Here is a 14382-nt window from a genome sequence, read left to right as displayed (position 1 = left end):
TCTCTCACTCTCTCTCTCTCTCTCTCTCTCTCTCTCTCTCTCACACACACACACACAAACAAACAAACAAATAAACAAACACACAATCAAAAGAAGCAAACACGCGCACACACTGAAAGAAACACATACACACAAACAAATAAACAAACACACAAACAAAAGAAAGAAACAAACACACACACACAAATGCAACAAATGCATACACATATACATACACACAGGCAATCATACACACAGAGTAACAACTCTATAATTATTGGCACCCTTACTACATTAAGATATAACATTTATAATGCATAAAGGAACTGGGTTAATGAAGCTCTCTCTCTCTCTCTCTCTCTCTCCCCCTCCTTCTCCAACAAAAGCATGAGGAGAGAGAAAGAGAGGGATGGAAACTTTTGCACTCACGTCTATGCTGTGTGTGTGTGTGCGTGTGTGTGTGTGTGTGTATTCCTGAACTCTTTGAGTTGAACACAGACATCAGGACGGAGCAGGTGGTTGTTATTTTGGGGGATTAGTCAGCACCTCATCTGATTTATTCATCTGAGTCTCAAACAAGCAAACATGGAGGAAGAGTGTAGAGGACGCCGAGACGCCAGACACAGCCGGGGCGTTTGAGTGACACACACACTCTTTAACGATCCTCGGCTTAGTGCCAGGAGCCGGAGCTGTCAATCAAACCCTGCTGCACAGTCTGAGAGTTCAGTGATAAAGGGTCAAGGGTCAGAGGTAACTTCAGATAGTGAGAAAGAGAAGCAAGAAGTATTGCAGAAACAGTGTCAGAAAAGGAAAACTCCACTCTGAGACCTGACACTGAACATGACTCACTGCTGAGAAGGACAGGGTCTTCATCCCACAGTGCTGCTGCTGGATTCTGATTTCTGATTGGTCAGAAAGGGCTGATGGATTTTCTGTAATAATAGTGCAGGAAGTCACAGGTTTAAATTAATGCGCTTGTATAAATATGTTATAGCGTATTTATACAAGCGCATTAATTTAAACATGTGACTACAGTAACAGCTCGTTCAACATTCTTTAAAAACAGTGTGACAGGGTGAAGTTTTCTGAAAGGTGATGTTTACTGAACGTTTACGGAGGGAGTCTCCAGTGTCAGGGCTCTGTAACACTCAGAGAGGTAAAGCTGTAACTATAGGTTTTCTTCAGACATCCAGTTACATTTGTGTGAAATAATAACTATTATTATACTATACAGTAAATCCATGGTAACAGTAACTCAGTGGTGACAGTAACTCAGTGGTGACAGTAACTCAGTGGTGACAGTAACTAAGTAGTAACAGTAACTCAGTGGTGACAGTAACTCAGTGGTGACAGTAACTCAGTAGTAACAGTAACTCAGTGGTGACAGTAACTCAGTGGTGACAGTAACTCAGTGGTGACAGTAACTAAGTAGTAACAGTAACTCAGTGGTGACAGTAACTCAGTGGTGACAGTAACTCAGTGGTGACAGTAACTCAGTAGTAACAGTAACTCAGTGGTGACAGTAACTCCATGGTAACAGTAACTCAGTGGTGACAGTAACTCCATGGTAACAGTACCTCAGTTCTAACAGTAACTCAGTGGTAACAGTAACTCAGTGGTGACAGTAACTCAGTAGTAACAGTAACTCAGTGGTGACAGTAACTCCATGGTGACAGTAACTCCATGGTAACAGTAACTCAGTAGTAACAGTAACTCAGTGGTGACAGTAACTCCATGGTGACAGTAACTCAGTGGTGACAGTAACTCAGTGGTGACAGTAACTCCATGGTAACAGTAACTCCATGGTAACAGTAACTCAGTGGTGACAGTAACTCAGTAGTAACAGTAACTCAGTGGTAACAGTAACTCCATGGTAACAGTAACTCAGTGGTGACAGTAACTCAGTGGTGACAGTAACTCCATGGTAACAGTAACTCAGTGGTGACAGTAACTCAGTGGTAACAGTAACTCAGTGGTGACAGTAACTCAGTGGTGACAGTAACTCCATGGTAACAGTAACTCAGTAGTAACAGTAACTCAGTGGTGACAGTAACTCAGTGGTGACAGTAACTCCATGGTGACAGTAACTCCATGGTAACAGTAACTCAGTAGTAACAGTAACTCAGTGGTGACAGTAACTCAGTGGTGACAGTAACTCCATGGTAACAGTAACTCAGTGGTGACAGTAACTCCATGGTAACAGTAACTCAGTGGTGACAGTAACTCCATGGTAAGAGTAACTCAGTGGTGACAGTAACTCCATGGTAACAGTAACTCAGTGGTGACAGTAACTCCATGGTAACAGTAACTCAGTGGTGACAGTAACTCCATGGTAACAGTAACTCAGTGGTGACAATAACTCAGTGGTGACAGTAACTCCATGGTAACAGTAACTCCATGGTAACAGTAACTCAGTGGTGACAGTAACTCAGTGGTAACAGTAACTCAGTGGTGACAATAACTCAGTGGTGACAGTAACTCCATGGTAACAGTAACTCAGTGGTGACAGTAACTCCATGGTAACAGTAACTCAGTGGTGACAGTAACTCAGTTCTAACAGTAACTCAGTGGTAACAGTAACTCAGTGGTGACAGTAACTCAGTGGTGACAGTAACTCCATGGTAACAGTAACTCAGTGGTAACAGTAACTCAGTGGTGACAGTAACTCCATGGTAACAGTAACTCAGTGGTAACAGTAACTCAGTTGTGACAGTAACTCAGTTCTAACAGTAACTCAGTGGTAACAGTAACTCAGTTCTAACAGTAACTCAGTGGTAACAGTAACTCAGTAGTAACAGTAACTCAGTGGTGACAGTAACTCAGTGGTGACAGTAACTCAGTGGTGACAGTAACTCAGTGGTGACAGTAACTCCATGGTGACAGTAACTCCATGGTAACAGTAACTCAGTGGTGACAGTAACTCAGTGGTGACAGTAACTCCATGGTAACAGTAACTCAGTGGTGACAGTAACTCCATGGTAACAGTAACTCAGTGGTGACAGTAACTCCATGGTAAGAGTAACTCAGTGGTGACAGTAACTCCATGGTAACAGTAACTCAGTGGTGACAGTAACTCCATGGTAACAGTAACTCAGTGGTGACAGTAACTCCATGGTAACAGTAACTCAGTGGTGACAATAACTCAGTGGTGACAGTAACTCCATGGTAACAGTAACTCCATGGTAACAGTAACTCAGTGGTAACAGTAACTCAGTGGTGACAGTAACTCAGTGGTGACAGTAACTCCATGGTAACAGTAACTCAGTGGTGACAGTAACTCCATGGTAACAGTAACTCAGTGGTGACAGTAACTCAGTTCTAACAGTAACTCAGTGGTAACAGTAACTCAGTGGTGACAGTAACTCAGTGGTGACAGTAACTCCATGGTAACAGTAACTCAGTGGTAACAGTAACTCAGTGGTGACAGTAACTCCATGGTAACAGTAACTCAGTGGTAACAGTAACTCAGTTGTGACAGTAACTCAGTTCTAACAGTAACTCAGTGGTAACAGTAACTCAGTTCTAACAGTAACTCAGTGGTAACAGTAACTCAGTAGTAACAGTAACTCAGTGGTGACAGTAACTCAGTGGTGACAGTAACTCAGTGGTGACAGTAACTCAGTGGTGACAGTAACTCCATGGTGACAGTAACTCCATGGTAACAGTAACTCAGTAGTAACAGTAACCTGGGGGTTCAGTAACTCAGTGGTGACAGTAACTCCATGGTAACAGTAACTCAGTGGTGACAGTAACTCCATGGTAACAGTAACTCAGTGGTGACAGTAACTCCATGGTAAGAGTAACTCAGTGGTGACAGTAACTCCATGGTAACAGTAACTCAGTGGTGACAGTAACTCCATGGTAACAGTAACTCAGTGGTGACAGTAACTCCATGGTAACAGTAACTCAGTGGTGACAATAACTCAGTGGTGACAGTAACTCCATGGTAACAGTAACTCCATGGTAACAGTAACTCAGTGGTGACAGTAACTCAGTGGTAACAGTAACTCAGTGGTGACAGTAACTCAGTGGTGACAGTAACTCCATGGTAACAGTAACTCAGTGGTGACAGTAACTCCATGGTAACAGTAACTCAGTGGTGACAGTAACTCAGTTCTAACAGTAACTCAGTGGTAACAGTAACTCAGTGGTGACAGTAACTCAGTGGTGACAGTAACTCCATGGTAACAGTAACTCAGTGGTAACAGTAACTCAGTGGTGACAGTAACTCCATGGTAACAGTAACTCAGTGGTAACAGTAACTCAGTTGTGACAGTAACTCAGTTCTAACAGTAACTCAGTGGTAACAGTAACTCAGTTCTAACAGTAACTCAGTGGTAACAGTAACTCAGTGGTGACAGTAACTCAGTGGTAACAGTAACTCAGTTGTGACAGTAACTCAGTTCTAACAGTAACTCAGTGGTGACAGTAACTCAGTGGTGACAGTAACTCAGTGGTGACAGTAACTCCATGGTGACAGTAACTCAGTGGTAACAGTAACTCAGTGGTAACAGTAACTCAGTGGTGACAGTAACTCCGTGGTAACAGTAACTCAGTGGTAACAGTAACTCAGTGGTGACAGTAACTCAGTTCTAACAGTAACTCAGTGGTGACAGTAACTCAGTTCTAACAGTAACTCAGTGGTAACAGTAACTCAGTGGTGACAGTAACTCCATGGTGACAGTAACTCAGTGGTAACAGTAACTCAGTGGTAACAGTAACTCAGTGGTGACAGTAACTCCGTGGTAACAGTAACTCCATGGTAACAGTAACTCAGTGGTAACAGTAACTCAGTTGTGACAGTAACTCAGTTCTAACAGTAACTCAGTGGTAACAGTAACTCAGTTCTAACAGTAACTCAGTGGTAACAGTAACTCAGTAGTAACAGTAACTCAGTGGTGACAGTAACTCAGTGGTGACAGTAACTCAGTGGTGACAGTAACTCAGTGGTGACAGTAACTCCATGGTGACAGTAACTCCATGGTAACAGTAACTCAGTAGTAACAGTAACTCAGTGGGGGCAGTAACTCAGTGGTGACAGTAACTCCATGGTAACAGTAACTCAGTGGTGACAGTAACTCCATGGTAACAGTAACTCAGTGGTGACAGTAACTCCATGGTAAGAGTAACTCAGTGGTGACAGTAACTCCATGGTAACAGTAACTCAGTGGTGACAGTAACTCCATGGTAACAGTAACTCAGTGGTGACAGTAACTCCATGGTAACAGTAACTCAGTGGTGACAATAACTCAGTGGTGACAGTAACTCCATGGTAACAGTAACTCCATGGTAACAGTAACTCAGTGGTGACAGTAACTCAGTGGTAACAGTAACTCAGTGGTGACAGTAACTCAGTGGTGACAGTAACTCCATGGTAACAGTAACTCAGTGGTGACAGTAACTCCATGGTAACAGTAACTCAGTGGTGATAGTAACTCAGTTCTAACAGTAACTCAGTGGTAACAGTAACTCAGTGGTGACAGTAACTCAGTGGTGACAGTAACTCCATGGTAACAGTAACTCAGTGGTAACAGTAACTCAGTGGTGACAGTAACTCCATGGTAACAGTAACTCAGTGGTAACAGTAACTCAGTTGTGACAGTAACTCAGTTCTAACAGTAACTCAGTGGTAACAGTAACTCAGTTCTAACAGTAACTCAGTGGTAACAGTAACTCAGTGGTGACAGTAACTCAGTGGTAACAGTAACTCAGTTGTGACAGTAACTCAGTTCTAACAGTAACTCAGTGGTGACAGTAACTCAGTGGTGACAGTAACTCAGTGGTGACAGTAACTCCATGGTGACAGTAACTCAGTGGTAACAGTAACTCAGTGGTAACAGTAACTCAGTGGTGACAGTAACTCCGTGGTAACAGTAACTCAGTGGTAACAGTAACTCAGTGGTGACAGTAACTCAGTTCTAACAGTAACTCAGTGGTGACAGTAACTCAGTTCTAACAGTAACTCAGTGGTAACAGTAACTCAGTGGTGACAGTAACTCCATGGTGACAGTAACTCAGTGGTAACAGTAACTCAGTGGTAACAGTAACTCAGTGGTGACAGTAACTCCGTGGTAACAGTAACTCAGTGGTAACAGTAACTCAGTGGTGACAGTAACTCAGTTCTAACAGTAACTCAGTGGTAACAGTAACTCAGTGGTGACAGTAACTCAGTTCTAACAGTAACTCAGTGGTAACAGTAACTCAGTGGTGACAGTAACTCCATGGTGACAGTAACTCAGTGGTGACAATAACTCAGTGGTGACAGTAACTCAGTGGTGACAGTAACTCAGTTCTAACAGTAACTCAGTGGTGACAGTAACTCAGTGGTAACAGTAACTCAGTGGTGACAGTAACTCAGTGGTGACAGTAACTCAGTGGTGACAGTAACTCAGTGGTGACAGTAACTCCATGGTAACAGTAACTCCATGGTAACAGTAACTCAGTGGTGACAGTAACTCAGTTCTAACAGTAACTCAGTGGTAACAGTAACTCAGTGGTAACAGTAACTCAGTGGTAACAGTAACTCAGTTGTGACAGTAACTCAGTTCTAACAGTAACTCAGTGGTAACAGTAACTCAGTGGTGACAGTAACTCCATGGTAACAGTAACTCAGTGGTAACAGTAACTCAGTTCTAACAGTAACTCAGTGGTAACAGTAACTCAGTGGTGACAGTAACTCAGTTCTAACAGTAACTCAGTGGTAACAGTAACTCAGTGGTGACAGTAACTCCATGGTGACAGTAACTCAGTGGTAACAGTAACTCAGTGGTGACAGTAACTCAGTTCTAACAGTAACTCAGTGGTAACAGTAACTCAGTGGTGACAGTAACTCAGTGGTGACAGTAACTCAGTGGTAACAGTAACTCAGTGGTGACAGTAACTCAGTGGTAACAGTAACTCAGTTGTGACAGTAACTCAGTTCTAACAGTAACTCAGTGGTGACAGTAACTCCATGGTAACAGTAACTCAGTGGTAACAGTAACTCAGTGGTGACAGTAACTCAGTTCTAACAGTAACTCAGTGGTAACAGTAACTCAGTGGTGACAGTAACTCAGTGGTAACAGTAACTCCGTGGTAACAGTAACTCAGTTCTAACAGTAACTCAGTGGTGACAGTAACTCCATGGTAACAGTAACTCAGTGGTAACAGTAACTCAGTGGTAACAGTAACTCAGTGGTGACAGTAACTCAGTTCTAACAGTAACTCAGTGGTAACAGTAACTCAGTGGTAACAGTAACTCAGTTGTGACAGTAACTCAGTTCTAACAGTAACTCAGTGGTAACAGTAACTCAGTGGTGACAGTAACTCAGTGGTGACAGTAACTCCGTGGTAACAGTAACTCAGTGGTGACAGTAACTCAGTGGTGACAGTAACTCAGTGGTGACAGTAACTCCATGGTAACAGTAACTCAGTGGTGACAGTAACTCAGTGGTGACAGTAACTCAGTGGTAACAGTAACTCAGTGGTAACAGTAACTCAGTGGTGACAGTAACTCAGTGGTGACAGTAACTCAGTGGTAACAGTAACTCAGTGGTGACAGTAACTCAGTGGTAACAGTAACTCAGTGGTGACAGTAACTCAGTGGTAACAGTAACTCAGTGGTGACAGTAACTCAGTGGTGACAGTAACTCAGTGGTGACAGTAACTCAGTGGTGACAGTAACTCAGTGGTGACAGTAACTCCATGGTAACAGTAACTCAGTGGTGACAGTAACTCAGTGGTGACAGTAACTCAGTGGTGACAGTAACTCAGTGGTGACAGTAACTCAGTGGTGACAGTAACTCAGTGGTGACAGTAACTCAGTGGTGACAGTAACAGTATTACTGAATCATTTACAGTTAAAGCATGACGCTGTGTTTTATTTTTTACCTTATTCTGTTTTAAGAGAATGCAAACTTTTATTCCTCTCTGCAGCAGGGCTGGATTAAGAACACATTGGGCCCTGGGGCTATAGCAAACCCAAGGGCCCACCTTCATTTTATTGCCACCCACAGTGTCTCTTACAACAAGAATGATTATTTTTTTAAATTATATTTAAATTTCTTATTATTTATTTTATCTGATTCATTTAATTTTATATTTAATTATTATATTAATTTTTCTAATTTTCTATTATTTTCATTTAATTGTATATTTGATCATTTTATTTAATTTCTATTTTATATGAGCACAAGTTCGCATACTAAATATTCAAGGTTATTAAAGACATTAATAACATAAATGCATTTAACTGAAGATATGAACTCCAAACAAACAGGTTGCCAAAATTAGCAAAAACATTTGCAAATTGCAATCATACTTCCTTAATTAGTACTTTACAATAAATAGTTTAAATAGGGTCTCACCATTAAAAGCTCTTTTTTCTAACTTTAGCTGAGCAGAAATCCTTAATGATATTGATAAAATCCATGCTTCAACATGCTGCTGCTGCTCATCTTCAACGTGTAAAGCACATGGATTTGCGACAGTGGGTGATGCTGAATGTGTATTTATGCTGCACCTGAAGTAGTTTGTTAGTTTGGGAATTTTTGCTTTAAGATTAGCCTCCTGTGTCTCCTTTTCAACTTTTTTTCTCCTTTTTTGCACACCACTATCACTTTTTGAACATTTTGAACACCAGCTAGTGGAATATTTCAGATTCTCAACACGCAAGAGCATAACGCAAAGAGGCGTTTCCCGACGTCATGGCGCAAATTGTAAAGTGATTTTAATTGGACAGTGAATTATATCAGTCAGGAACATTTTCCAACAATTTCTTAGACAAAAATCAAATGCCAGCGCCTATATGAATTGTCAATCAATTATCTCCAGCCAATTACGGGCCCCCTCCTTCCGCGGGCCCTGGGGCTTCAGCCCCACCTAGCCTTTATGTTAATCCGGCCCTGCTCTGCAGTATAATTTTATTGAATTAGAACACAATGTTTTAGCTGCAAATAAAAGCAGAAGTTAAAATGTTAATTATTTATTTCTAAAATGTTTTAAAGAATCAGGATTTCGACACGGCTCTGATATCAGGTAACCTGTTTATTTAAAACCCTGTTTGATTTTATTCGTCACGTCAGGCGAAACTTCAGCATGGCGAACTTCCTGAGAGGAAAGACGAGCCTCACGGAGAGATCTCCGCTGCTCCGCATCACTCAGGACAACGGGCAAGTTTCCCTCTGTCACACTTCTACCTTTTTTCACAAAGTTTACAGATTTTACCTGGAAGTGTTTTATTTTACAGCATCGAGACCTGGTTAAGTTTATCGAGTGATTTGAGTGAAGTTAATATATGCCCCTGGGGCAAAATCGAATCAGATAACCAGTCAACTCAAATGACTCAGTGAATCAGACCAATCAACTCAAATGACTCAGTGAATCAGGCCAGTCAACTCAAATGACTCAGTGAATCAGACCAATTAACTCAAATGACTCAGTGAATCAGACCAATCAACTCAAATGACTCAGTGAATCAGACAATCAACTCAAATGACTCAGTGAATCAGGCCAATAAACTCAAATGACTCAGTCAATCAGAACAATCAACTCAAATGACTCAGTGAATCAGACCAATCAACTCAAATGACTCAGTGAATCAGGCCAGTCAACTCAAATGACTCAGTGAATCAGACCAATTAACTCAAATGACTCAGTGAATCAGACCAATCAACTCAAATGACTCAGTGAATCAGACAATCAACTCAAATGACTCAGTGAATCAGGCCAATAAACTCAAATGACTCAGTCAATCAGAACAATCAACTCAAATGACTCAGTGAATCAGAACAATCAACTCAAATGACTCAGTGAATCAGACCAATCAACTCAAATGACTCAATGAATCAGACCAACCAACTTGAACGAATCAGTGAACTGAATAAAACTGAATTAATCACTACAAATAATTTAAAAAAATCACTAAAAGAACCAAAATTACCTTTATTATTGTAATGAACAGAAATAAAATGAATGTTAAGTTAAATAAAAAAAAGAAAGAAATATTTTTCTGCCAGACTCTACTAATTTAATTTAATTTAATTTAATTTAATTTAATTTAATTTTTTTTAAAAACTTTTTTCCCTCAGAAATCAGCTACATCATATAACTGTCTTAAAACACCATAAAATATTATAATTATGTCAAGAAATTTGTCAAGAATCTTGATAGATTTTTTATCTTATATTTTTTCTTATCACAAATGACAGATTTTAAAATATGGAGCTTTATTCCTTCACATCCATGATACATTTTTTAATATATGAGATATTTAGAAACAAATAATTCATGAAATGTGTAAAGAATAATAATATATGAGCGAGTGAGATGGTTAAAGAGAGCTCATGTCTCGAGATTGACCACAGTGCGTGTGTGTAGTTTAACATACATGACCCTGCGTGACCCCGGTTTCGGCCCCGGAGACGAGTTGTGGGACGGTAATTCGGCAGAGTTGGAGCGGAGATGTCGCCTGGGGAGCGAAGTGACCAGTCTGTCCCGCTCAATGTCCACTGACAAAACCGAGAACAACTTCAAACTCTCCTCCAACCTCAGGTACTACTATCAGCTTTACTGTATGTGTGTATTTCTGTGTGTGTGTGTGTGTGTTTGTGTGTGTGTGTGTTCATATTTTTTGTTTTTTCCCCCAGAAATTGTTTAAGAGTCACAAAACTCGTGACCATCTTCATCATCGTCATTCTCTGTACAGTATGTCACACACACACACACACACACACGTCACCTTCACTAATTACTCCGCAGCGTTGTTACATTCTCACACCTGATTGGTCAGGAGGTTTTGATTATTCTCTAGAACAGCAGCTCTGACAGGAGCTCAGGTTTTTGATACGCTATGGTTTCCATAGTAACTGCTCCTTCATGGTCCATTTTATTATCATATCTGTGAATGGATAAAAAGTGGAAAAAATATATTGTCAATCAATCAATCAATCAATCAATCAATTAGCCCATCAATCCATCAATAATTTAATCAATCAACCAACAAAAAAGTTATCACACAAAGACATCATATCACATAAATGTTACTTTCTCATAAATGCAAGGTTTTATAAATTTCCTTATTTTTTCCCCACACAGTTTTTACACAGATGTTATTACTGTGTTATTAATACTTTATTGTGTCTGTTACACGTCCAGCTGCTGTTCAGCATGTTTCCTGATCGAGATCGTCCCTGGAGGATGCTGGCCGTCTCGTCCACTTCAAGCTTCTGTATCTTTTTCCTGCAGAAACATGATTCTAAGATTAAGATTCAAGATTCTAAAATATAAAAGATTTGAGTTCTGTACCGAACTTTCTCATTATTATTATTATTATTATTATTATTATTATTATTATTATTATTATTATTATTATTATTATTATTATTAACACCTTCATCCTGATTTTTATTCCTTGACGATCACCACATCACCACCGATTCTGTCTAAACCTTCTACACAAAATGGTCTAATCAAGTAAAAAAAACACTAAATATTGAGTGAACTTATTGTTAAGCTCTTCTTATACATCTAATAACAAGGTTCCTCCTTGATTGCCAAAAGTATTGGGACACCCCTCCAAATCATTGAGTTCAGGGGTTGGGCCTCGGTCCCTTAGTTCCAGTGAAAGGAACTCTTAATGCTTCAGCTTCATACCAAGACATTTTGGACAATTTCATGCTCTTTGTGGGAACAGTTTGGGGATGACCCCTTCCTGGTCCAACATGACTGCACACCAGTGACCAAAGCAAGGTCCATAAAGACATGGATGAGCGAGTTTGGTGTGAAGGAACTGGACTGGCCTGCACAGAGTCCTGACCTCAACCCCATAGAACACCTTTGGGATGAATTAGAGCGGAGACTGAGAGCAAGACCTTCTCGTCCAACATCAGTGTCTGACCTCACAAATGACCACGCTTCTTCTAGTGGAACGGTCAAAAATTCCCATAAACACACTCCTAAACCTTGTGGAAAGCCTTCCCAGAGGTGTTGAAGCTGTTATAGCTGTAAAGGGTGGGACAACTCTATATTATGACCATTCCTGTTCAGGTAAAGGAAGGCGTCCCAAAACTTTTTGCAATATAGTGTATCATCTCAGAGAGTTTTCCTCATCACCGACGCCTCAGGCTTCTCGTTAGAGATAAATATTAATTTAATTTGGAAACTATTTTTATTCTATCTTTTTATATGTCTATATAAAGCTGAGGCCATGTCCTTTGTTAAAAGTGGTATAGAATAGAAAAGAATAGAAATAAATGGAATGGAATTGAATAGAATAGAATTGAATCAAATTTTTGTGTGCAAATTGAATAGAAATTGAATGGACTTGAATGGAATAGAATTGAGTTGAGTTGAATAGAATAGAGATAAATTGAATAGGATAGAATTGAGTATCCGTGAGCTGTTTCCTTGACCTGCTCGAACTCTCAGCCATGAACTTGACAAATTTCCGTGAAAACGCGTTGCTGAAGCTGCAGGTGGGCGGGCCGTTTCAGGGCGGGATCGAGAACGTTCCGGCGCAGGAGTACATCCTGGTGCAGGTGGAGCAGACGGTGGAGATATCGGCCCGCAGGAAACGGGTGCAGCAGGTGAGATGTCCAAATCCATCACGTCTTAAAGTGCAGAAAGAAACACACCTCTATGGCGCAGGTGAAGGTGTTGATGAGTTCTCTGGAACAGCAGCGCAGGTCTATACTAATGCACAGGGTCCAGTGTTTATAAAGACTTTATACAGCTGTTTCAACCTGTTCATAAGGTGAAGTTTTTGTGAGGTGTATGTATGTATGTATGTATGTATGTATGTATGTATGTATGTATGTATGTATTTATTTATTTATTTATTTATTTATTTATTTATTTACTTAAGACTTACAGAAGGAGTCTCCAGTGTCAGAGCGTTCACACAGTCAGAGGTGAAGCTTCAGGTTTTAGGTTCAGAAATCTTCAGGACAGAGGAGTTTATGATTTGTGACGGGTTCTTGGTAACACAGCAAGCTTGAGTGTGTGTGTGTGTCTGTGTGTGAGAATTGAGAATGTGTGTGACACCTATTATTATTATTATTATTATTATTATTATTATTATTATTATTATTATTATTATACATATCCTATTTTATTGTTATTTTTTGGATTTTATTTAATTTATTTTATTTTTTTAATCTATTTTTTGTCATTGATTATTTTTAATCTGACTGATTTTCTTTTTTTTCCCCCCTTAATTTGAATTTATTTATTTATTTTTATAAGTTTGACGTGAAGGTGTTAAATAATACACAGCTATAAAAATGTATTTGTTCTTATTATATAATCATCATCATCACCTATAATATAATAAAACCCGGTGTGAGAATCAGCTGCAGATCTGAGATTAGACCTAAACCCTCTCCTCTTCCCGTGTCTGATAGCGCAGTGTGTTCGGGTCGAACAGCCTGACCTCGGGATCATCTGGGTTTATTTTCTGACAAAGTTTTACAAAACAACAGCACATGCTGGAGAATAATATCCGGAAAGAAAAGTGACAGTGATGTATGAGGAACACTCTAAATGCAAATGTCCTCCACTGCCCTCACCCAGGAGGCAGCGGTCTGTTCCTCTGCCTGGCTCTCAGGCTTATTTTCTTTTTTTGTCTGTCATTTAAACAGGTGTTTTATAACTGGACCATCCCTTTACATTCCAAAAGGAGTGACCAGATTCTGAAAACCAGGACTTTTACAATGCTTCCCGGGTGAAGTTTACACACACACACACACACACACACACACACACGATTATTATTGAGTAAAGAAGTGAAACATACGGTGACAGAGAAGTGCAAAACACAATAACAAAACTAAAACCACAAGGACGATTCAGACAAAGGTAGGTATAGTTTGTGAATGGAATTCTTCCCTCTGATTGGACGAGACATCTGTCACTCAGGATATACAGGAAATCCAGCAGTAGCTGCAGCAGTAGAAAGTGGATTGGTGTGTGTATGAACACAGCTCTACTCTTATAGCGCTCCTTACATCCTTTAATCTGGAATAGTTTACTCTTCCGGAACATTCCTGCGTTCTTCAGGTGTGTTTTTAGAGATAAACTAATCTTTACTCCATGATACACTATCAGTATATCCAACATCACACTGACCATATGAACGTCCTTCCTCACAGTAGCACTGAATGAACTCCAGCTTCTTATACTATATTGCCAAACAGACACGCCTCCAGATCATTGAGTTCAGGTGTTGTTTTTCAGGGGTTGGACTCGGCCCCTTAGTTCCAGTGAAAGGAACTCTTAATGCTTCAGCTTCATACCAAGACATTTTGGACAATTTCATGCTCTTTGTGGGAACAGTTTGGGGATGACCCCTTCCTGTTCCAACATGACTGCACACCAGTGACCAAAGCAAGCTCCATAAAGACATGGATGAGTGAGTTTGGTGTGGAG

At 40.2% G+C, this 14382-nt stretch overlaps 1 protein-coding gene across 1 annotated transcript in view; it reads left to right on the top strand.

Moving 5' to 3' along the window:
* Window positions 1-14382, top strand: part of oca2 (oculocutaneous albinism II) — a 138223-nt gene that overhangs the window by 18504 nt on the left and 105337 nt on the right. The window contains exons 3-8 of the mRNA XM_058401977.1: window positions 9042-9128; window positions 10336-10509; window positions 10605-10662; window positions 11113-11185; window positions 12385-12542; window positions 13596-13678. Of these exons, the coding sequence (XP_058257960.1) occupies window positions 9042-9128; window positions 10336-10509; window positions 10605-10662; window positions 11113-11185; window positions 12385-12542; window positions 13596-13678 (633 nt within the window). The remainder of the gene's footprint in view (window positions 1-9041; window positions 9129-10335; window positions 10510-10604; window positions 10663-11112; window positions 11186-12384; window positions 12543-13595; window positions 13679-14382) is intronic.

This window comes from Hemibagrus wyckioides, linkage group LG11 (assembly GCF_019097595.1).
Source record: "Hemibagrus wyckioides isolate EC202008001 linkage group LG11, SWU_Hwy_1.0, whole genome shotgun sequence".
In the NCBI taxonomy this organism is placed as follows: domain Eukaryota; kingdom Metazoa; phylum Chordata; class Actinopteri; order Siluriformes; family Bagridae; genus Hemibagrus; species Hemibagrus wyckioides.
This window is presented reverse-complemented; position numbering and strand designations above follow the sequence as displayed.